This window comes from Triticum urartu, chromosome 6A (assembly GCF_056163025.1).
Source record: "Triticum urartu cultivar PI428250 chromosome 6A, HENAU_Tu73, whole genome shotgun sequence".
Taxonomy (NCBI): domain Eukaryota; kingdom Viridiplantae; phylum Streptophyta; class Magnoliopsida; order Poales; family Poaceae; genus Triticum; species Triticum urartu.
In genome coordinates, this window is record NC_141878.1 from 26,010,911 (window position 1) to 26,037,128 (window position 26,218).

A 26,218-nucleotide genomic window follows, 5' to 3' on the forward strand; every position below is an offset into this window, starting at 1 on the left:
TTCCAAGCGTGCCTTTTCCAGTCAGTCTCCCCTCATACCGCGATTTAGGGAGACCTATCTTCTTAAGGCCAGGAATGAAGTCAACACAAAACCCGATGACATCCTCAGTTTGATGGCCCATGGAGATGCTTCCTTCTGGCCTAGCGCGGTTATGGACATATTTCTTTAGGACTCCCATGAACCTATCAAAGGGGAACATATTGTGTAGAAATACGGGCCCCAGAATGACAATCTCATCGACTAGATGAACTAGGACGTGCGTCATGATATTGAATAAGGATGGTGGGAACACGAGCTCGAAACTGACAAGACATTGCGCCACATCACTCCTTAGCCTTGGTACGATTTATGGATCGATCACCTTCTGAGGGATTGCATTGAGGAATGCACATAGCTTCACAATGGCTAATCGGACGTTTTCCGGTAGAAGCCCCCTCAATGCAACCGGAAGCAGTTGCGTCATAATCACGTGGCAGTCATGAGACTTTAGGTTCTGGAACTTTTTCTCTGGCATATTTATTATTCCCTTTATATTTGACGAGAAGCCAGTCGGGACCTTCATACTAAGCAGGCATTCAAAGAAGATTTCTTTCTCTTCTTTCGTAAGAGCGTAGCTGGCAGGACCTTCATACTGCTTCGGAGGCATGCCGTCTTTTTCGTGCAAACGTTGTAGGTCCTCCCGTGCCTCAGGTGTATCTTTTGTCTTTCCATACACGCCCAAGAAGCGTAGCAGGTTCATGCAAAGGTTCTTCGTCACGTGCATCACATCGATTGAAGAGCGGACCTCTAGGTCTTTCCAGTAGGGTAGGTCCCAAAATATAGATTTCTTCTTCCACATGGGTGCGTGTCCCTCGGCGTCATTCGGAACAGCTAGTGCGCCGGGACCCTTTCCAAAGATTATGTGTAAATCATTGACCATAGCAAGTACGTGATCACCGGCATGCATGGCGGGTTTCTTCCGGTGATCTGCCTCGCCTTTGAAATGCTTGCCTTTCTTTCGACATTGATGTTTGGTTGGAAGAAATCGACGATGGCCCAGGTACACATTCTTTCTGCATTTGTCCAGGTATATACTTTCAGTGTCATCTAAACAGTGCGTGCATGCGTGATATCCCTTGTTTGTCTGTCCTGAAAGGTTACTGAGAGCGGACCAATCGTTGATGGTCACGAACAGCAACGCCTTTAGGTTAAATTCCTCATGTCTGTGCTCATCCCACGTACGTACACCGTTTCCATTCCACAGCTGTAAAAGTTCTTCAACTAATGGCCTAATGTACACATCAATGTCGTTGCCGGGTTGCTTAGGGCCTTGGATGAGAACTAGCATCATAATGAACTTCCGCTTCATGCACATCCAAGGAGGAAGGTTATACATACATAGAGTCACGGGCCAGGTGTTGTGATTGCTGCTCTGCTCCCCGAAAGGATTAATGCCATCCGCGCTTAAAGCAAACCATACGTTCCTTGGGTCCTTTGCAAACTCATCCCAGTACTTTCTCTCGATTTTTCTCCACTGCGACCCGTCAGCGGGTGCTCTCAACTTCCCGTCTTTCTTACGGTCCTCACTGTGCCATCGCATCAACCTGGCATGCTCTTCGTTTCTGAACAGACGTTTCAACCGTGGTATTATAGGAGCATACCACATCACCTTCGCAGGAACCCTCTTCCTGGGGGGCTCGCCGTCAACATCATCAGGGTCATCTCGTCTGATCTTATACCGCAATGCACCGCATACCGGGCATGCGTTCAGATCCTTGTATGCACCGCGGTAGAGGATGCAGTCATTAGGGCATGCATGTATCTTCTGCACCTCCAATCCTAGAGGGCATACGACCTTCTTTGCTGTGTATGTACTGTCGGGCAATTCGTTATCCTTTGGAAGCTTCTTCTTCTTCAGTATTTTCAGTAGCTTCTCAAATTCTTTGTCAGGCACAACATTCTCTGCCTTCCACTGCAACAATTCTAGTATGGTATCGAGCTTTGTGTTGCCATCTTCGCAATTGGGGTACAACCCTTTTTTGTGATCCTCTAACATGCGATCGAACTTCAGCTTCTCCTTTTGACTTTCGCATTGCGTCCTTGCATCGATAATGACCTGCTGGAGATCATCGTCATCAGGCACATCGACTGGTTCCTCTTGATCTTCAGCAGCTTCACCCGTTGCAGCATCATTGGGCACATCGTCTGGTTCCTCTTGATCTTCACCAGCTCCCCCGTTGCAGCATCACCGTATTCAGGGGGCACATAGTTGTCATCGTACTCTTCTTTTTCGCCGTCTTCCATCATAACCCCTATTTCTCCGTGCCTCGTCCAAACATTATAGTGTGGCATGAAACCCTTGTAAAGCAGGTGGGTGTGAAGGATTTTCCGGTTAGAGTAAGACATCGTATTCCCACATTTAGTGCATGGACAAGACATAAAACCATTCTGCTTGTTTACCTCAGCCGCTTCGAGAAACTTATGCACGCCCTTAATGTACTCGGAGGTGTGTCTGTCACCGTACATCCATTGCTGGTTCATCTGTGTGCATTATATATAATTAAGTGTGTCAAAAACCATTACAAAACATCATGAATAGATAATTAAGTGACCAAATTAATAGAAGTTCATCATCACATTAAAACCAAAGTACATACATAGTTCTCATCTAACAACATATAGCTCTCCAGAGCATCTAATTAATTAAACCATACATTGAAACTATGTAAAACATTTCAATGTGAAAACAAATGCGATCATAAGCGCAACCAAGGTTACAATTGATCCAACGGCATAATGATACCAAGCTTCGGTATGAATGGCATATTTTCTAATCTTTCTAATCTTCAAGCGCATTGCATCCATCTTGATCTTGTGATCATCGACGACATCCGCAACATGCAACTCCAATATCATCTTCTCCTTCTCAATTTTTTCCTTCAAGAAATTGTTTTCTTCTTGAACTAAATTTAACCTCTCGACAATAGGGTCGGTTGGAATTTCCGGTTCACATACCTCCTAGATAAATAAAATCTATGTCATGTTGGTCGGCATAATTTTCATAAACAACAAATGAACCAATAGTTATAAAGATAATATATACCACATCCGAATCATAGACAGGACGAGGGCCGACGGGGGCGGATACCAAAACCATCGCACTATATAAGATGCAATAATAAAAGTAAGAAAATAATACAAGTTTCTATCTAAACATACAAGTAAGAATATTTTTCCTTTCAGAAAGAAGATAAGAACAAGAGGCTCACCACGGTGGTGCCGGCGATGAGATCGGCGCGGGTGATCGACGGTGGTGAAGACGGGGACGGGGCGTGACGGACCGCTAAACCTAGACAAATATTGAGGAAAATTGAGCTTGAATGTCGAGCTTGGAAAGGAGAAAGCTTAAGTAGTGTGGGTCGGGCATTCCATCGAACACCTTGTGTGCATAGGAGGTGAGCTAGAGCACCACCAAGCCCTCTCCCCTCAGCGGCCAGAAAAAATAGAGCAGTGTGCTCTGCTCTTACGCGAGGGGGTATATATAGGCACCTCATTGGTCCCGGTTGGTGGCATGAACCGGGACTAAAGGGTTAGTCCCGGTTCATGCCACCAACCGGGACCAATGGTGATGGGCCACAACCGGGACCAAAAGGTCCAGACGAACCGGGACCAATGGCCCACGTGGCCCGGCCGGCCCCCTGGGCTCACGAATCGGGTCCAATGCCCCCATGGGTCCCGGTTCTGGACTGAACCGGGACTAATGGGCTGACCCGGCCTGAACCTTTGCCCCCTTTTCTACTAGTGTTGGCAAACACAACTATCGCACGCTCTCCGACGAGGCCGAAGCTGGCCAATCTTTGTTGGTAGGAACTGGAGCCGAAGGACAAAGACATCCGTGCCATCTTGTCCGAAGGACAACACCACCAAGACAAACCTGCATAAGGAAAATCCTGACCCGGAGACCGAGATCTGGGAACACACCACCCACCATACCTTTCTCAGCCAAGCAAAAAAGCACGATGAAACCAATGACAAGGCGGGAAGGACTTATTCCATGCTACCGACGGCGTCATCGCTCACCACTGATGACCGAAACCAAAAATCTCACCCTACCATCACTGATCTAAAAACTGTCGTGTCCATCCTCTCTCCCATCGCTGAATCATGGGCTAAGGAATAGGTGCCCATGATCTTGCCGGGAAAGAGATAGAACGGCGCCGCCACCCTACCTCCTAGGGATTCACGGGAGAGGGGAGGAGAACTTACTAACGTCGTAGTGTTATGCAATGTACCGTGCGATAATTCAAGTCTGAGCTTGGCTCATCCGCACCTGGTGAATAGTAAATTTTAAAAAAGATAGTAAAACAATTCCAAAGAATCTGGCATTTTTCAAACCAAAGACGCTCGAGTACACTAGGAGGGTGTACAATTTCAGTGTTAGAAGACATTCGGGTAGCCCTACACAAAAAAATAGCTCGTGTTTTTTCAAACTTCATCACATGCCTGGATTTTGTTATTTTTGGCACGACCTCCTCGAATGTCCAAACATCACCAAATTTTGCACGGGCATTGCGCATCCGAGCATCTTAATTTGTCAAAAAGGAAAAACAGAATTTTCTTTTGAGCGTTCTCGATGTTTTTGACGATTTTACTGTTCACACAGGCCCAAACATGTGAGGGATCGTTGCGTCATGTAGTACGATAAAGGGTTCCCCCCCGCTTTATATATAAAGCAGACAACCGATACATCCAGTTTGCTGGGGCCACAGCACAACAGAGCCCAAAAGGAAAAACAAGAAGAAAAAAGAAGAGAAATAAATGCCGACATCGGCAGATCAACAGAGAAAGGAAGCCCGGCAACCGCTGCACCCTCCGAAGAAGTACCACCACGCTCCCAGCATCCCGAAGCGCCGTGCACTACTAGGAAAAGGGCTACTAATGGCGCACCAGTTTTGCCCACTAATGGCACTGCTGGTGCGCCATTAGTATCACGCCACTAGTATTTCTTACTAATGGCGCACCACCGGTGCGCCATTAGTATCTGGTATACTAATGGCGCACCAAGCAGTGCGCCATTAGTATAGAACACCATGCGCCATTAGTATGCCTCCCAGGGGGCCATATTTAACCATGTGCTTTGGCATACTAATGGCGCACTGTTGGGTGATGCGCCATTAGTGTGATTATGAAAGTGCGCCATTAGTGTCTTGTGTGGTGCGCCACTAGCATGAATATTAGGGATTTTTTTTTCATTTCTGATATTTTCACAGGTTAAAAAATATTAGAGATAACATACGACACAGATCTGCTTAGCTTACATACAGGGGGCCATATGTAACGATGTTACCTGCGTCCACCAGATCATATCCAACACACAAGTTTCATCATATATACATACATAGCCAACACATAGTTCCATCGTTACATATTACAAAAGTTTTACAATGTTCATTCAACACCGTTATCCATCAATTCACAAAAGTTTCACATTGATACAAAATAAAAACACAAATGGAAAAGAAGCACTCCATCCATGCAAGCTTCTGTGAATTAAATCAAATCTGCAAAATGATAAACAAGAAGTTAGAAGAAGAGAAGAAGAAGAAGAAGACTAGAAGAAGAATAAGAAGAATAAGAAGAAGACTATAAGCTTATTATGTAAACTTGATCATTTTGTGCTAACATAAGTAATTTTGGAGCTAACCTATAGGAAACTAAGCATATAAGCTCTAAGTTAGCATACTAGAGCCAACTTAAGTAAAATGAAGCTAACCTATGTCATTTTGGATAAGAAGAAGAATAAGAAGAAGACTATAAGCTTATTATGTAAACTTGATCATTTTGTGCTAACATAAGTAATTTTGGAGCTAACCTATAGGAAACTAAGCATATAAGCTCTAAGTTAGCATATTAGAGCCAACTTAGGTAAAATGAAGCTAACCTATGTCATTTTGGATAAGAAGAAGAATAAGAAGAAGACTATAAGCTTATTATGTAAACTTGATCATTTTGTGCTAACATAAGTAATTTTGGAGCTAACCTATAGGAAACTAAGCATATAAGCTCTAAGTTAGCATATTAGAGCCAACTTAGGTAAAATGAAGCTAACATATGTCATTTTGGATAAGAAGAAGAATAAGAAGAAGACTATAAGCTTATTATGTAAACTTGATCATTTTGTGCTAACATAAGTAATTTTGGAGCTAACCTGTAGGAAACTAAGCATATTAGAGATAACATAGGTAACTAAGTATATATATATATATATATATATATATATCATTTTGGAGATCTGACATACCTGACATAGTTCAGTTCTCATTGTTCTTCTCCTTCTCCTTCCTCAGCCTGATGCGCCAAGAGCGGCGAGGCGGTGGAGGCAGTGGAGGCAGCTGTGGGATGTAGTCTTCTACCACAATTGGCGTGGTCATGTCGCCCAGCTGTGGGATCGCCGGCGCCACCACTGGTGCGTGGTAACTGTCAGGCACCACTACCATCGCGAGGCCACCCTCAGCCACCACCATCTCTTGCCCATGGTCAGCCACCACCATCTCTTGCCCATGGTCAGCCACCACCATCTCTTGCACCTGGTCAGCCACCACCATCTCTTGCCCTTGGTCAGCCACCACCAGCGCTAGGTCATCCTCAGCCTGATGCCCATCGTCATCCTGCAGCTCCTCATCCCCACTCTGCTCCTCTTCTCCCCCACTCCAGTCCGGATCATCCTTCTTGTTGTCTTCGCTGCTGCCAGAATCGCTGATGCTTTCGCTAAGGCCAAAATCGCTGTTGCTTTTGCTACAGCCATAATCGCTGTTGCTTTGGCTGTAGCCAGTGTCGCTGCTGCTGCTCCCATTGCCTGTCCAAATGCAACAATGACCGTTAACAATCGATGTGAGACAAAGCCAAATATGGAGGAATAAGAAGAGGCAGAACGCACTGGCATCTTCGTCTTCAGCGTAGCGCATGCGACACATAGTCTTGTTGAAAACCTTCACGATGAGCATCGTGGCGTCATCGTCGTACCTCAAGAGAAGAAAGTACCCGGTCCACAGGTCGTAGGCACTTTAGAACTTCTCCCAGCCACGCCACAGGTACATGTGGCCCTCCTCGATCACCAACTCCACGTCCCACAGCCTGCGAACCCCGCTGCCGGCCTGTCGAAGCTTCACATTATCTAGCGGATCTTCACCCAGCATCTTCATAAAAGCGTCAGGCAGCCTCTGCAATTTGGGACAAGGAGTGATGTAGCAAACAACAGAGTTATCATGGGTGAAGGGGAGATCTCTCGTTTTATATACCTGCCTCGTGGCTGATACTGAAGAAGAAAGTATGATAGTGAAGAACTCGAAAGCATCCAACTCGTACTCCGGTGAGGCAGAGCGGCAGTGGCTGCTTCCCCCCATCTCTGATAAGCAGCAGAAGAGACCAATTAGTACCCTTACAACATTATAGCAGCATAAATTTTGAGCAGAAGATAATCAACATTAGTCACAAGTACCCCATATGTCCTATTTTTAGCAAAGTCATGCTAAAATTCACGGAAAATTTCAGCATGACCTTTGCTGAAAATAGGACATATGGAGTACCCGAATTTGCCGGAACGGAAGTTAATCGACATTCCGGCAAACTCAAGGGCCTCTCGGGGTACTTGCAAATTCATCACGACACAATGGTCGGAGACAAAACCCAGCAACTTTACAAGACTTTCACAGATTTGTTTGCAAGTTCTGATATGTAATAAAGATGAGCCTCAAGATACAACACATCAAGCATGGAAAACTAGTCAAACATTTGAGATATCGAGTTTCAAGACATTATACTGCAATTCACTCATAAAGCCATGATTAAATGTGCATAACTACCACTGAGAAAATAATAGGTCTCATCTTCTCATGCATAAACTGCATATCCAGAAGGCACATAGCTAGAAAGGGTGAAAATTACATGGACATTAACCTGTCCAGTTTTTCATTATGGGATTGCTAAACATCACACATAACAGTACCACCCAAACTTTGAGCTAGCATGCAGAGAGCAATGCCATTTTTTGCAACATCAAAACTGAAAAATCAATACACTTTCTAGCATAAGACTAATCTTTTCACCAATGAGCCAAGAGAAAAAGGAATTAGCCTGTTGTTCTCAGACCTAGATTCTAGATGAATTCTATAAGCAAGTGAATCCAGGAATAAAATCATGTATTCTTTACCTTTGATTACCAAGGTCGAGACTTGCCACAACAAAGGGAGGAGTAGGTCTGGACAAAAGGAGACACGATGCCCGGATGAAGAACAAACCCACCAACCTGGGATGACCAAAGAGAACACTAGCAATTAGTCTGAAACTTTTATGCACAGGGAAGACTACCCTTAGTTATGTGGGGCTTCTAGGCACATCACTGAGTTTGTTCTAGCAAGCGACAATTTTATGTGAGCTATATGTGGTTCATAGCTGAATGTGATCATACTTCAAACTTTTAACTGTATGGGTGGGAAATCTGATGGTTGAACAGCGATTGACTTTGGCAAAAATCAGCGGCTAGTTGAATTGCTTAATTTCAGAATTGAAGCTAATCTCTCGGCTAACCGAATTGCTTACTGCTACTATGGATGAAAGATTGCAGCAAGAGAGCAAGCAAGCAACTCAGCACAAAACAGATGCAACCTAACTAGTCTCATGGCAAGTACTTAGTACCAAGCAGCAACAACAAACAGGCACGGCGCAGGGTAAAAATTACTACAACAAATTTCCATGAACTGTACTGTCAGCAAAAAACCCTGCTAGAATTACAACAACTACAATGAACCTATTTCAAAAAGATAGAAAATGAACACATAAAAAGAACACTACATATACTCATCTATTTTCCTCAGTTTTTTTAAAAGGGACCAAAAAATGGACAAACATGAACTGCAGCTACTGATATGGTCTACTACCAAACATAAACTGCAGAAAAAAGAAAAAGGAGAGGGAAGTGGTTAGGGTTCAAACCCAATACATTAGGTGTACCTAATGCACATGGAGTACTAATTATTCATGTTTGCTAGGCACTACTCCCACAATTTTTAGAACCTAATTTGACCTAAATTCGAGAGGGATTTGACCTAAACCTAGCAAAAGAGAGAAGAAGAGGGCATGGCCGGGAGGGAGGAGAGGAGGAAGAGAGGAGAAGAGAGGCAGAGGGAGGAGGGTTACCTGACCACGATGAGGTGGTGGCCGGAGCGGAGACGGCGGAGGGCGGAGACGGCGAGCTTGGGGGAGGCGGGGAGGTCGCGGGCCTCCTCTCCTGGTGGACGTGGGGCCTCCTCTCCTGGTGGACGTGGGGCGGCTCCGAGGCGAGCGACGCGGCGCTCGGGGGGAAGGCGGGGCTCGGGGGGAGGCGGCGAAGGGAAGAGGGAGGCGGCGGGGGCACGTGGGCGCGCGGCTGCGGCGAGGTTAGGTCGAGTGGGGGATCTAGCGAGGGAGGGAGAGAGGCCAGAGGGGAATAGGTGGAGTGGGGGGAGGGTTAGCAATGGCGCACCTCCCCATAGTGCGCCATAAGTACGACAACAGCAATGGCGCACCACCCTCTGGTGCGCCATTAGTAGTTTTTTTTCTGATAGCAATGGCGCACCCTCCTCAGGTGCGCCATTAGTAACTTTTTTTTCTGACAGCAATGGCGCACCCTCCTCTGGTGCGCCATTAGTAACATTTTTTTTTTCATTATTTCTTGTTGCATCTAATAATTTGTTTTTTATCAAATTTGTTATTTTCATGAGGACTAGAACAGAAGATATCATCAAATATCATCAATTTTTTTTTGAAAATATCATCAAATTTGTTTTTTTATTTTTAATTGAAAATATCATCAAATTTGTTATTTGAAGATATCATCAAATTTCTTATTTGAAAATATCATCAAATTTGTTATTTAAAAATATCTTCAAAAAGTGGGGGAGGGTGCGGGTGTCGGCGGCGGCGGTGGAGCGGGCCGGGGGAAGGTGCAGGGTGTCGGCGGCGGCGGTGGAGCGGGGGAGGGTGCGGTGGGTCGTCGGCGGCGGTGGAGCGGGGGAGGGTGCGGTGGGTCGTCGGCGGCGGTGGAGCGGGGAGGGTGCGGTGGGTCGTCGGCGGCGGTGGAGCGGGGGAGGGTGCGGGGGGTCGGCGGCGGCGGTGGAGCGGGGGGTGCTCGGCGGCGAGGGGGATAGCTATCGAGAGGGAGGGGGATCGAGATCAAGTGTCCTCATGAATATTCAATATTTTTTCATATGGAATATGAAAAAATATCATCAAATTTGAAAAAATATTCATGAATTCAAAAAGTGCCCATGAAATTTAAAAATATTCATGATATCAAAAAGTAAAAAAAAGTGCCCATGAAGTTTAAACTAGTAATGACGCACTATGCAACGGTGCGCCATTAGTAGTTTTGCAAAAAAGTAAAAAAAAAAATACAGTAGGGCGCACTCTATGGCTAGTGCGCCATTAGTAGTTCTAACTACTAATGGCGCATTCTGCCCGGATGCGCCATTACTATGTTTGAAAAAATGAAAAAAAACATTTTGTTACTAGTGGCGCACCGTGTGCCTGGTGCGCCATTAGTGTCTTCAACACTAATGGCGCATCTCCACATGGTGCGCCATTAGTATATAGTGAGAAGTGGTGCGCCATTAGTGTCAATTCCATCTATAGCCCTTTTCCTAATAATGGTGTACCAAGCAACACCTTCAAGAAGGAATGAGACGGCGTCGCCGTTGTTGCCCGAACAAGTTCTAGGGTTTCCCCCGGTACACGGGGGATAGTGGGGAAGGGATACACCCGACGCCCCTCAGGAGGGACCGATGGCGCCTGCAGGCGTCACCGCGTCGGTGCCAGACAAGACGACATGGATTTCTTCCGATCCACGACGACCACCACCACCCCAGGCATTTCGACATGCATCACCCCAACATCCGCCCACTAGCGTGTGCCACCACGATTACCGGGCAACCCTCGCCGCCTCACTGGAGCTGCCAACACGAGACCTGGAGATGGAAAGGGAACAACGGCCACGGGAGCGACCACAACGCGACCGAAGGGAGGGAACAGCCTCCACCGCCTCAGCGGGGCCGACCGGACGCCCGGCCGGGTCAACTTGGACCCGGACAGTCTTGTCACCACGCTGCAGCGCGCCGATCGACGAAGCCCTCACCGCCCGAGACCGTCGCCACCACGCCACCACCAGGGAACGCCGCCGAACGTCGAGCCACCGGCCCGCCCAACCCGGATGAGGCCCAAAATGGCCCAGATCTGGGTTGGGCAGGCGCCGCGAGGCCCAGAGCCGCTCCACGGCCAACGGCCGCACCGCCGTGTCGAGAACCACCGCGGCCCGTGTCATCACCACCGACGGGCAGCACCGAAGCCGGCCGAGGCGCACCGCCGCCGGCCATCACCGCCCGATCGGGGGAGGGCCATGCGCGGGGAGAGGCATGCCCACCGACGCCAGCACCACGCGGCCGAGGACCGGCGGCGCACGTTGACGACGGCGGGAGGAGGGAGGAACGCGGGGGAGAGCTGGAGGGGCGCGGTGGAAGGCCCCCCGGCCGCCTCGCTCGGGGAGGCGACGCGGGGGTACGGGGAATGGAGGGGGGGGGGGGGGGGAGGAGAAGGGGAACCGGCGGGGCTGGCGGCTCCGCGCGGGGGAACTCTAGGAGCGGGGAGCAGGGGGTTGGAATGAGGCTTTTCTTGCGTCCTGTAGCGTGTCGATAATCATGCGCTGCTCCAGTGATTCTGGAACTGTTTTTTCTTTTCCTTTTTTTTGAAGCATTCCTTTCCTTTTTTGTGTAGGATGTAACTGATTGATTCGCCATTACATTGCATACACCGAATACACGTCCGTCGGTCGCTTTGGCTTGAAAACTCCAACAGCAACAGGCAACAGCCACTGGTTGCTCGGTCGGTCGGTCAGTCAACTTTGTCGATCTACTTGGATTAATGAACCTGTAGGGGCACTCGTGTGTAGGAGCCTGAAACTTTTCCCTTTGTGGGTTTGGCTTGGAAGCAAGGCAGGAGAAGCGAGCAACGTGACGCGGTGCTCAACAGTCAACACCGAGAGAGAGAGAGAGAGAGGTAGATGGTGACCAGACTATGAAATATGTTAGCAGGACAATTAGCAGTGTCAGATAACGCAGGCGTTTATGTGTGAGCGACACGCATTGGTGGATGCATAATACTTGGTTGATCTATCTGCCTGGCGCACGCGGTGGAGTGCACGCAGCATCGGAAGAGGCATTGATTGATTGGTTTGGTTTGGTCTCGCCGATCGGATCGATGATTGCACAGGCAGACTCTGCGAGGGAGGCGAGCTGCAGCAGAGGTTGCTTGGCTTCCGCAGCTCGCAAGCGCAGTACAGTACTAGTGGTACGTAAACGCAAGGAGGAAAATGGAAATGGGCCGACGGTTCGCGTCGATCCATCGATCGATCACATGCCTCGCTCGCTACCGTTAAAAGGAACAAGGCAGGCAGGCAACATGCACACGGAAGGAAGGAAGGAAGGAAAGGAAAGGAGTTGCTCGCTGCCTGACGAATGAACGTGCCCGTTCTGCATGTATGTACATGTACCGATGTACGGACTTGCTTTGCTGGCTGCAGAGTCCATATCGAGGTGCATGCGCCACTGGTAGTGGTATGGATGGACGGACGGATCACGCCCGGCACTTCTGGCGATGGTTCACACACCGGTGCAAGGCCTTAAGGACATTTTGAAAAAAAAAAAAAGAGTCTCGAAAACCTTGGGGATAAGTATCTGAAATAACACGCCCGGCAACCCCCTTCGTTCCAGCTACCGAGAGCTTTTCCCCTCCTGTTAGGGTTCCCGATGTCCTCTGGCGGCGATCGCCAGAGTTCCCCATAAATCACCGAGATTCGGTGATTCCCCACGTTAACAGCTATGAGATCTCGCACAATCCTTCAGGCGACCGCATGGCTGACACGGGATCGCAAGGACTCCCACAGAGAGAAGCATCAGGCGGAAGTTGATGTGAACTGGGCCCGATCTTTCGGTGAGAGAGAGATAACTATGATTTTGGGTGGGACTTGACCCTCACGATCCGGCTACCAACCGTACAGGGAGAACCGTACACGACTGATATCCACGGCAATCGCTGAACCAACTCCACGACGTTATCGACCGAGGCAACGCCGCGATCGACCTATCCACGAAGGATTTTTCCTGCAAGCAAATCGAGGAACATGCATGTGTTGTGTACGCAGTGCAGGCATACACAACACATGCATACGTACATGTATATGCACACATATGTCTGGGTTTGTGGAAATATCCTGCAGTAACATATAAAATAAAAATATGTGAAGTCTTTTTGTTCCGGAAAACAAAATAAATCATTGAATAATTTTTAATAGAAATCACCTGAAAAATAATATTTTTTTGTTGTATCTGTAGGGGCCATGTCCACGTCAGAAGTTCTGCTGAGGAGGACTGCCATTATGCAGCGAATTTGGAGGATAGGTTTGAGGGACTGAACTTGCATGGTGAAGAGGAAGAAGAACTTGATCTCTCTGGAGAGATTGAAGGGTTGATTGAGGAGTCTCGCTGGATTGGCGTGTTTAGGGTTCATACTCAGAAACCCTTTAGTCACGTGGCACTTTTTAAGGCAATGCGTAATGCTTGGGCATCGGCACAAGGGGTCACCTTCAAGCCCAAGGCTGCAAACATTTTCCTGGCTCAATTTATGTGTTTGGGTGATTGGAACCGAGTGATCAATGGCGGACCTTGGACTTCGGCGGTGCGGCAGTTGTGATTGAGGAATATGATGGGATCTCTAATGTGGAGGATTATAAGTTAGATCGTATTCCTGTTTGGGCTCGCATCATGGGGTTACCTGAAGGACTGATGAAGAAATCAGATTTGGCGACGAAAATTGCTAGGAAAGTAGGCATCCCGCCTATCAAGGTAATTGTGAATGAAGGACGTTTGAACCCTACCAAGTACTTACGAGCGAGGGTGTACATCATGTTGGATACCCCGCTTGTTCGCTTTGTTCCGCTCACACTGAAAGAGAAGAAGAAATATCCTGTTGAGTATGAGAAATTACCAGTTTTTTGCAACTTTTGTGGATTGGTCGGTCATGTGGCCATTGAATGTGGGGATGGCATTCATAGGCCTGAAGAATGTGAGTGGGGGCGCTGGCTGCCGGTCAATTTCGACAGAGACAATGCTAATCAAGCTCAAGGAAGAGGAAGGCCATGAGGGTATGGTTCTGCTGGAAGGGGCGGTGGCCCGGGTACAGTTGGTAAGCCGGGTGATCCCAACCAGGAAGAAAATCTGGATATGCAAATTGATGGTAATGCTAAGAGTGGGGCTCTGATCCCCACTGCACGGAAACGCCTCATAGCTCAGGATGGGACGGTGGCAGCGATGCTGGTGACTGTATCACAGACACCACGAGCAGGTTTCGTGAATGACAAAGTTCATCTTTTGGAGAATATCAATACGAACAAGTAGAAAAATCCTTGCTTAACACGCCGCAGAAAATTCATGACCAGAAGAGGCTCCGGTCGGTTAGCAGTACATCGGTTCAAGATACACCTAGTTCATCGGCAACGCCCCTAGAGGGTGATCGCCGGACGCAATGAAGACCGTGTGCTGGGACTGTCGTGGTATGGCCACGACCGCGGTGGAAAGGGCGCTTTTGGATGTCCAGAAGCAATGGGGGCCGGATGTGTTTTTTCTGTCTGAAACACATTTGAACAAAGCTAGGGCAGAAAAGCTTATGAGGAAGTTGAAAATGGATCACTTTGAAGTGGTGGAGAGCGTAGGGGCCAGTGGTGGCCTCATACTATTCTGGCGCAATCCTTTTGTGCTAGAAGTGATGGGTAAAACTAAGAACTTCATTGATGTTAAAGTGGGTAGCGTGTCAGAAGAGTACTGGAGGCTCACTGGTTTTTACGGTGAGCCGAGATGGGATGATAAACAATTGACGTGGGATTGCTTAAGGAATCTATACCTACAATCCTCCCTACTCTGGGTTGTTATAGGGGATTTTAACGAGATTTTATACTCCCATGAAAAGGAAGGTGGTGCCCCACGACCAGTCGGTATGATGCAAAATTTCAGAGATGCGTTAGTGGACTGTGAGTTGGATGACCTGGGATACTAGTAAATGGCACGTGACATGCACGTGTTGTGAAACTCATATTTGGAGGGATGTATGCCAATTTTTTTGTATTTATTAACTTGTTTTTTTCAACTAAAATGCATACACACAGACATAGAGTGATAATAAGTTTGCTAATCTCACATAGTTTCTAGAAAAAGGTATACAATTATGATGAGCCTATTCGTGGAAATCATTAATTATTGTAAAAACTTTTTTCAAAATTGTAGCAGTGCATTATTTGTTTTTGACATTTTTATGTACAAAGGAGAAAAGTTAATCCCTCTAATGTTTTTCTTGATACTACAATTTAATAAGTTATAGAATAAGCAATGTAGATAGATAAGTCCCTTATTTATTATTATAAAACAGATGGTTATTCGAACTAATAATATGTTTGATCAATTTTTATACTCGAACATTGTTGACAGAAACAAAGAGAAAATCATGTCACAAAAATTGCAAAACAATCTGTAAGTAAATGTAAAAGACATTTAGTTACAATATACATTCATACTTCTATTTTACTTATGGTTTTTAAATTTGGTAAAAAAATACATCTTTCAGGAGGCTGTACCGCTGCATACCTTTATGTCATTTCTCTCTATCTCCTACAGTGAGCTTGGTACAATTTTCTAATGATTGTCTTAACGCAATTTAGTAAGTCCTACACTAACCAACGAAGAGAGTACCAAGTATCTTGTTTATCTTGATAAATCATATATTAGATCAATGATTATTGTTCTACGGTCCAGGTTTCAAAAAAAAAATTCAATGATTATATGTGTTTGTTTGTGGAAAATGATTATATATGTTTGGTAAATGCGAATTTTACAAAAAAAATATTGTAAAAAACAAAGAGAACTGTGTTGCAACATTTGTAACTCGAATCTATAAGTGAAAGTAAAAATATTTAGTTATGACACACACTTTTATTGTAATTGCAGTTCTCTAATTTTGTAAAATAAAAATGTGCCTTTTGCATAGGCTGCACCGCTCCGTCTATTTGCTGGCTTGTTGCTAGTTCAATAGCACTACTCTCTCTCTCTCTCTCTCTCTCTCTCTCTCTCATTTGCTTGCAATTGCTAGTAGTACTACTCTTAGGTGATGCCAGAACATTCCAGAAAGAGATGGGAGAATCCCGCGTGGTGCCTGTTCAGAGAAGGCATGCAGCAGCAGCATTGTAGACCCACCACGAATCCCAGCAATATGGACCGTTAGATGAGCCTGTCCAATGGTACAGCTGTGGCCACGATGTCCCCTGGTTAAAGAGGTTAAATGTGAGCCGTTGGAATAGAATGATCCAACGGTCCATATGGGTTGATATTCATACACTATATAGGAGTATAGATGTTGGTGATCAGTTTACTTGGAGGAGACGGCGACTACGCGAACGTTTAGAACGGGCTGTATGTAATGCAGGCTTTCATGGCATCTTCCCGCATGCAGTAGTCACCAATGCTCCACATATCAAATCAGATCACAGACCCCTCGTGCTGGACACTGAGGGAGAAGCGGGGAATATGGGACCGCAAGGAAAAAGGCAAGAGCGCTTCGAGGCGCGATGGCTCAAGGAGGATGAGGTGGGGGATCGAGTAACTGAAGCTTGGAATCGTGCGCTGGGTCTGCCTTCTCTTGCGGAGCGGACAGCAGCGGTACATAATGAGCTTCATGAGTGGGATCGGGCGGTCCTCAAATCACCGCAACGACACCTAAAAAAACTGAAGGAAGAGCTGGAAACCTTGCGATCGGGGCCACTTACTGACGAGTCGGCAGATCAGCAAAGAAGCTTACTGATTGAGATAGAAGAAACGATGGAGAAGGAAGAGATTTATTGGGTGCAAATGGCCAGAGCAAACTGGTTGAAATTCGGCGACCGTAATACAATTTTTTTAATAACTTTGCTTCAGCAAGGAAAAAACGAAATTTCATCCATCGTCTAATGGTTGAAAATGGCGTTTGGAAAGAGGATAATGAGGCTATGAAAACCTTGATTGATGGTTACTTTCAGCATCTCTTTACGGCGGAGGTACATGCGCCGAATATGGAAGTTCTTGAGAAGGTGAAACTGAAAGTCTCAACTTATATGAATGAAGCTTTACTTGCACCATACACGGAGGAAGAAGTGAAAAGGGCCCTGTTTAGTATAGGGGATTTAAAAGCCCCAGACCCAGATGGTTTACATGCTGTTTTTTATAAAAAGTTTTGGCATCTTTTGGGAGATGATCTAGTGACAGAGGTCTTGGAGGCTGTTAATACTGGAGTCATACCTGAAGGTTGGAACACCACCACCACCGTTCTAATCCCCAAGGTCGATACACCATAAAAAGTGACACAATTTAGACCGATTAGTCTTTGTAATGTGGTGTACAAAGTCATTGCAAAGATGTTGGCAGCCATGCTTAAAGTATTCTTCCCTGAGATTATCAGTGACACACAGAGCGCTTTTGTCCCCGGACACATTATCACTGACAATGTGATTGTAGCCTACGAGTGCTTACACACCATGAAAAAGAAGAAGAAGGGGAAAAACAGTTCGTGTGCGGTAAAACTAGATATGCACAAGGCTTATGACCGTATTGAGTGGGTTTTCTTGGAGTCTATTTTGCAGAAGTTGGGTTTTGACAGTCGATGGATCCAACTCGTTATGGCATGTGTTACATTGGTGCATTACAAAGTGAGATTTAATTCTAACGAGACAAACACATTCTCTCCCACAAGGGGCCTAAGGCAGGGGGATCCCCTCTCCCCCTACTTGTTTCTGCTGTGTGCGGAAGGTCTCTCTGCTTTATTTACCCATGAAGAGGAGAATGGGCACCTGAAAGGGGTCCATGTTTGTCGTGATTCCCCATTCATTTATCACCTACTTTTTGCCGATGACTCATTAATTCTTATGAAGGCAGATGCAACGAATGCGAATACCCTGAAGAGGGTCTTGGATAATTACCCTGCTGCTTCAGGGAAAATGGTTAGTGCTGCAAAATCTTCTATTTACTTCAGTCCGAATACAAATATTGATGATAAGGTAGAAATGTGCCAAATCTTGGATATTATGACCGAATCTTTATCTGATAAGTGCTTGGGTCTACCTTCAATGATTGGGGTTGATCGTGTGGATTGCTTTAAACACCTCATTGAAAGAATTCAGAAGCTAGTTAATGGCTGGAAAGAAAGGACTTTATCCTATGGAGGAAAGGAGGCACTAGTTAAAGCGGTGGCTCAAGCTATCCCAACATATGCGATGGGTGTATTCAATTTTCCGAAAAAAAATTGCAAGGGGATCACTGATACTATATCGCATTTCTGGTGGGGTGACGGAGAGGACCAACGAAAATTACATTGGTTTGCTTGGTGGAAGATGTGTGTACCCAAACTATGGGGTGGTATGGGATTCCATGATATACATAGTTTCAACCTTGCGATGCTTGCCAAACAGTGTTGGCGGTTAATTGAGAACTATGACTCTTTATGTGCAAAGGTATTGAGAGCAAAGTACTACCCTTCTGGTGACATTCTGAATTGTGCTCTAAAAAAGGGATCATCTTATGTATGACAAAGCATATGGTCAGGTATCCAAACATTTAAAAATGGATGCATCTGGAGAGTGGGAAACAGATTGAAAATCAATATTTCGGATGATTGTTGGATTCCAAATAGCAACACGAGGAAAATAATTACCCCTAGAGGTAACTGTATTCTCACTACAGTAAATGAACTTATTGATCCTTCTAATGGTGAATGGGATGAAATTTTGATCAGGGATAACTTCTGGCCTATTGATGCAGAAAGGATACTGCAGATTCCGATGTATCACCATGACACGGAGGATTTTATAGCCTGGCATCTCACCAAGTCAGGCATTTTTAGCGTCCGATCAGCATACTATAAACAGTGGGAGGTCTGTTACGAACCAAATAATACCAACTCTTTTGGTGCACAAGGATCTTCTCCACGCCCAGTATGGAAGAGACTATGGAGTTTGAAAGTCCCGGGTAAGGTTAAAATATTTTTATGGAGATGCCTACACAATGCTATACCATGCTGCTGTGTTTTAGCAAACCGACATATCTCAAAATCTGCCCAATGTCCAGTCTGTTCCTTATATGCAAAAGACACAGCGCATTTGCTTTTTAAATGTGGGCGAGCCAAAGAGGTTTGGAATAATCTTGGATTGCATGTAATAATGAACACACTTGCGGAGCCGGGGCGTACGGGCGCGGAAATTCTGGAGATTATCCTCTGTGACTCTGCACACCAAACAAATTACATGGACGTGGTGAAGCTACCTGAATTGGTCTCCATCGCCAGTTGGTATCTATGGTGGCAGCGGAGGCAGATTGTTCGTGAGGAGTCAGTCGAACCTCCACTACGGACAGGTCAGTTGATTCGTGCTTTATCCCTCAACTTTGTACGTGCGGCGTGCAAACCGTCTGCGACTCGGCGCCTGAACCAGTGGAAGAAACCTATAGTTGGTCAGCTAGCTCTGAATGTTGATGCTGCGTTCTCGCAGGATGATAATATGGGCGCATGTGGTGCAGTCATCAGAGATAACGGTGGCATGTTTGTATGTGCGTCCACAGCAAGGCTTGATCATGTCCCAGATGCTTTTACTGCTGAAGCTGCAGCCCTTTCGGAGGGACTAAAACTTGCTACTAGCGTGGGCTGCAACTCCATTCGGATACAAACGGACTGCATGAATTTAGTTGATGCTCTCCAGCAGAATACGGGACAGTCTACGATAGCAGCTCCAATTTTGGACGATTGCCGGTTACTGTTTCTTAACTTCGGGAAGGTCATTTTAGAGCATTGTAATCATGAGTCTAATATGATAGCTCAAGTGCTAGCATAAAATGGACGTGTAGATCTACTGAACTTGTGGTTGGACTCACCTCCCGCTTTTATTTCAGAATTGTTAGCGGACGATGTAAGCATGTTTAAATTTTAATAAAGCTAGCCATGATGGCCTTTCCCTAAAAAAAAAACATGAGATTTTTTTATTTTTTTAGACAAACTCAACGTGAGATGGCAGGAAGGCTCGCCCGAAGGATTCTCTCCCACCTGTAGCTACTGGGTCCACCCATATTCGCTTTTTCTCGTTCCCTGGATTTCAATTGCTTCGCTGTGTTTGTTCACTGGGTTGGTTCCCTACGTTTTTTTCCTTTCTTTTACTTTCTTTTGCTTTTCGGTTATCTTTGTTATCATGTTTTTCATTTCTTCACAGTTCTTACCGGTTTCTTTTTTTCTTCACGGGTTTTCTCCGTTTTTTTCATCAGTTTTCTTTCTTCTTTTCTCCATTTTGTTTCTTTCTTGTTTTTTTTTCTTGTTTCATTGTTTCCCTTTCTTTTATCGGGTTTTCACGCTTTCAAGTACACATTCACCTTTTTTCGTATATACCAGAAACATTTTTTATATACACGTTTAACATTTTGCAATGCAGATTCACATTTTTTTTTGAAATTGTATTTTTTTATTTCTACGTTTTCCATGCACATTGTATGTTTTTTACATATATCGATTACATTTTTCTACTATAAGTTAAAGATTTTTTCAAATACAAGTTTAATATTTTTTAATGCATGGTCAAATTTTCAAATGCTTGATTAACATTTTTTAATACATTGTCAATATTTTTATACACATTTAACATTTTTCATATGCTCGATTGGCATTTTTAAAAAACTTGTTGAACGTTTTTTCATATGCTTGATCAAATCCTTTGAAAGAAATTATATTTCTTTGCATACATTTTTTGTATATGTGAGAAACATTTTCTCCATTAACATTTTTCAGTTGCTTGGTTAACATTTTTTCAAATGTTTAATTTAGAATATTTTGTAATATATTTTTAGAATATTTGTAACTATAAACATAGGAAAAAAACAAAAAATGAAAACAAAAAAATGTGAACATAATGAGGTTGAGTACTCTGGCATGTCTAGGCCGCCACATCTCGTGTCGGCCTTCACGTGAGTCTTGCGTACGTCTCGCTATAAGTGAGACATATGGCGATTACATGGTCAAGTATTTTTTCTATACAAATTTTAAATATTTTTCAAAGGCTTGATTAACGTTTTTAATACCTGTTAAAAAAATTAGATACACATTTAACATTTTTCAAATGCTCGCTTGAATTTTTTTAAAAACATGTTGGACATTTTTTTCAAATGCTTGATCAATTCCTTTCAATAAAAAATTATATTTTTTGCATACATTTTTCGTATATGTGAGAAGCATCTTCTCCATACACCCTAAAAAAATTCAATTGCTTGGTTAATTTTTTTTCACATGTTTTATTTCGAATTTGTAGTATACTTATTTGGAATATTTGGAATTATAAACAAAAGTAAAAAAGCAAAAAATTAAAACAGAAAGTGAAAAAAAAACAAGGTTGATGCCTCTGGCGTGTCTAGGCCGGCGCATCTCGCGTTGGCCTTCACATGAGGCTTGCCTACGTCTCGCTATAGGCGAGACACAGGGGCGCCCTTGGTGGAAACTGAACTCCTGAGGGCCTACTCATGGAACTGGACAAGGGGGAGATCGTGTGAGATGCTGAGATCGAACAAGTTTAATCAAATGCAGGGAATTAGGAAGGGGGAGGGATTAATGGGGATTGGGTGAAAGGGAGGGAATCATCAAATCCCCGGCAATGCTCGACCCCCTTGAGACTGGACAACCGCCCTTGCCAAACGAAGCCTAAAAGGGGTTTTGATCCATGCATAGGGAGTATTTTTTTTCCCTTTACAGGTATCTAATAAATCTGCTTGGTTCAAAAGAAGGGATCTTTCCATGTACCTTGGCTCAGTGGTTGGGCATGCAGTTGTGCAGCCTAACGACCCGAGTTCAATTTCTAGAATTGACAGGTGATGCACAGGGGTTTTCCCCCGTTTATTGAGGATCAAGTTTGGTGTGTGGTGAACTCGCGTCGCCTCCCCCCGGGTGACGCCAGGGGCCCCAACCCTAGCGCCGCCAGCACCTCCCCCTCCATCCCCTCCTGCCGCCGGCGTGGGCCGCGGTGGCGGCGGGCCGGTTGCCAAAGGTCCTGGGCGGGGGGAGGCGGCGGATCCCATTGAGGCGTTGGGGGCGGCCCTTCTCATGAGATCCAACGGCGGCGGCTAGGACGGAGTATCCGGGCTGTGCGGCGGGGGCCCGAGCACCATCGCCGGCGAAGCGGCGGTCCTGCATGGATGGCGGCGGCGGCAGCGCCCCATCCGGCGAGGTGGCCTGTCCTGCTCGTGATGGTGACGACGGCTACTGCGGATCCAACGCCCCGTTTGGATCCGTCGCGGGGAGGCCTTTCGCCGACCGGCGGCGCGTGGAGGGACCGGTGAGGAGATGTTGGATCTCCGCCGGAGTACCGACGGCAACATACGTCTTCGTGGCGAGGTTCCGCTTGGTTCCAGCCAGCCACGAGGTCGGGAAGACGTGGCTTCCGATGAAAATTGCGCCAGATTGTGGTCTTGGCGGACGATGGCGGCGTCTCAGACGTCGTTTCCTTCTGGAGGCATCGTCGTTGCAGGTTTCATCAACCTGATCGGGAAGTTCCGGGGGAAACCCTAGATCTGGGTCTACCGGATCGGACGATGACGGTGCTATCGATATCGTTCTCCCTCATGGGGGCATCGTTTTGGAGCGAGTGCTGGTTGGAGGGGACAAGAGGAGGAGCGGTGTTTCATCTGCTCCATTGATGACGGCGGATCTCAGCGGCGTGGCGCAGTGGAGACTGGGCGCCTGATGAGCGGAGATGGACTCGCGCAGGAGGGTGACGCTGCCTGGCGTCATGGTGGCGTCGGCGGCAGTTGGACCGGCCAAGGTTGATGCAACAGTACAACTCTGAAGATGAATTCGTGGCTGGTGGCTGTGGCGGCCTCATACCCGGCAAGGGTCCTGGTTGAGAAGTACGCCGGACTGGTGGGTGCCCATACCCGGCAGGCATTCTGGGTGGGACCTCAAGTCTTTAGATGTTTAGGTTTGGCTGCGTGGTCTATTTGGTATTAGGCCCAGACTTTCAGCGCCCCTACATCAACTGGATAGGGATAGCGATAGTTGTTGCTTAGTTTGGTGGCTTTAGACTTATTGTTGTATGACTCTGTACGGTCTTGTGTCAATAATTAATAAAGTGGCCGTATGCATCGTCCAGATGCAGAGGCCGGGGTCGTCCTCCTTTAAAAAAAACCAAGAGCAAGTATGGGCCCTGTTTCGAAACAGGAGGGAGGGAGTAGGAACCGTGGCGTGAACTGAAGAGGAAGAGTATTTTCCTTTCCCAGGAGCTGGGTGGCAACAGAACATCAGCTTCCATTATTCTCTCCAGCATCGCCGTTGAAGGCGTAATTTTGGTATATCGCAGCGCTAATTCATATGCATGTATCGAGGGTCGCACAGCTGGTTTGACTGCTCACAACCGCATGCCGCGCAAAGATAAGAGAACCTGCAGGGAGGGCATGTATGCTTCTTCCTAGATCTCGCTCACTGTGTTGTATGCCTCTGTTCTGCCGTGCTTTTGCTTGCTGCGTGCTGCACCTGTGCAAAGTTCGGACAAGCACTAGTCCTACGAAACAATACCATTTTACAGAAGAGTGGGGGTAGAAACTACCAACTGCAGAAATAGTTTCAGCTGCTAGTATACTGACGAAATGTTTGTATCACCACACGAATTCAGACAAATGGTTCGGTCGCTGGCAACGTGATGTCCATCAGCTGATCAGCCTTAATCAAAAACACTATGAACAGACAAACTTCCTCTGTAAAGAAATATAAGAGCGTTTAGATCACTAAACAGTACACAGTGCACAGTGCAACAAGTAATCAGGCTTTGCATTAAAGGCCTTGTAGTGCTGCTCTAACATCACAAGGATGGGATGGGCCAGCATCAATGTATACACATAGACCCTCACAAGGTAATTAATCAAGGGTTAAGCGCCAGAAAACTAAGCAGAGCGAACAAATCCGATAATGCTTTTCAACACGTCAACTCCCAACTTGTCTACGGAGTTGATACAATGCCGAAAGGCGATCTGAAATATCCTTCATTATCGGTCTTTCGTCCACGTGAAGGTTAAGACACACCACGGCAATTTTTGCCAGATTGTCAAGAAGCTCCAAATCTCCTGCCATTGCAATTTCCTTATCAAACAGCTTAGTTGATTTCCTCCCCATCTTGTGATTCTCAAGAAAATTACTTATTAAGCTGTTATTTTTAGCATGGGTGGCCTTCTTCCGAGTAAGGAGCTCCAACATGACTACTCCAAAACTGTAGACATCATTTTTTTCGGTTAGCAGGCCTGTTTTAAGATATACCGGATCCGTATAAGCCATGTCAGCAACAATTCTTCCGGTTCGTCTGTGGTCTGTCCCGGACATCCTTGTCATGCCAAAGTCTGAGATCTTTGGCATAAAATTGTCATCCAAGAGTATTTTTGCTGGTTTGAAATTGCCATGAAAGATTTTCCTAGGAAATGCTTTATGAATATAAGCTAGACCCTCTGATGATCCTTCCACAATACGTAAACGCAAATCTAAGCTGAGAGGCACCTTGTTGCTGTGAAGAATGTCATCGAGGCTACCTTTGGAGACAAACTCATAGACTAGCATCGGGGTGTCAACTTCCAAGCAACAACCTAAAAACCTAACGATGTTTCTGTGAATGACCTGACTTTGGATGATGACTTCATTTACAAATTGATCTGTCGCTAGCACACGACCACTAGTCAACTTCCTTACTATGACGTGCAGATCAAAAACAAGTCCCCTGTAAACTTCTCCAAAGCCATCTTTTCCAATCAAATTCTTGTCCTTTAAAAATGACTTGAGCTCTCCCTTTTTGAAAATCTTAATAACTCTTAGATTCTCCAATGTAGGCCCACCGTACCGCACGTAGTTCCTGCCTGCTTTTGTGTTGAAGATGTCCAAATTGTTCAACCTGTAAAGCAAACCAGAGCTAGAGCTAGAAATGCTTGCACCTTGTGGTGGGATGAAATTTCGCTTTTTATCTTGCGCTACCCACTGATCACCTGGAACTTCTTCTCGACCTTGCTGCCATTGATCTTCTTTAGGTGTCCCAACATATTCTGCAAGTTCTTCTGTTTCAGCATGTTCCTTGATGGCCTTTCCAAGGTATTCAGTCGAAAGCTTTGCCATTATCTCTTGACAGTACTGTTCCTTTAGAAAACCAACATGTTGTTCAACTGATGAACTACTGGTGCCAGTTTCGACGATACTTGTCATATTATCAAACCTATTGTTTATATGGTGAGCAACTGGTCTCTTCTTTGGGTTTGAGTCAATGCACTCCATCCCTATCTTAATGCATACTCTCACTTGCTCCAACTGTGTCTCCCATTGATCCGATCCCTCCAACCGATTCATCCAAGTCTTAACTACCTACAAAATTGCAACTATAAGTTAAGATCCAGATAGTAAACAATGACGACAAGTGATATATGGCTGAGAGAGAGAGAGAGAGAGAGAGAGAGAGATGCTGGAAATTCTAAAGCGGAAAGATATCAGCCATTATTATAACTTGAGCTATGTTGTGAAATGGATGTTATGTTTGTTCAAGCATAAGTACATTTCTCACATGTCCACTTAGATTGACCTAATGGGTAAGCACCCCCGAGTCGCTCCCGCGGGCGACTCCGGGCGCCTCCGCCACTCCATCTCCTCGCCTCGGGCTCTCCTCCCTCGCCGCCGCCGCCGGCGTCGCCGGCCAAAGGCCACGTGGCGCAGGCGGCGGCAGGGCGTCTCCTCCCGCCCGCAGGTGGCCAACGTCGCGGGTTTCCCCCTCCTGCCCGTCAGCGTCGGGCAGCGAGCCTCCTCTGCTTCGGCTCCCTCCCCCTCCCCAGCGTCGTGATGGCCTGAAGGAGTGGCCCCCTCTCCTCCCTCCCCCCTCCAGCGACGGCTTGTGGGGCTCCAGGGAGGCGGGTTGCTCTGGCGGCGGATCTGGGTGGCTCTGCCCAGATCTGGTTGGTGGTGGTGGGGAAGGCTCGTAGCCCTGCTAAGGTGGTGGTGGTGCCGCCGGTGGCTATATGCTGCTCCGGTGGGGTGGTGGGGCTTCCGGTGGTGTTGGCCAGGGCGTGGACGCGCATGTTCTGTGGTGGTGGTTGGCGCTCCG

At 46.2% G+C, this 26,218-nt stretch overlaps 1 protein-coding gene across 1 annotated transcript; it reads right to left on the bottom strand.

Moving 5' to 3' along the window:
- Positions 1–24,075: 24,075 nt before the first annotated feature.
- Positions 24,076–25,473, bottom strand: LOC147963460 (wall-associated receptor kinase 1-like). The gene has a single exon (XM_087529584.1). The coding sequence runs from the start codon at positions 25,471–25,473 to the stop codon at positions 24,076–24,078; it is 1,398 nt and encodes a 465-aa protein (XP_087385710.1).
- Positions 25,474–26,218: the final 745 nt, after the last annotated feature.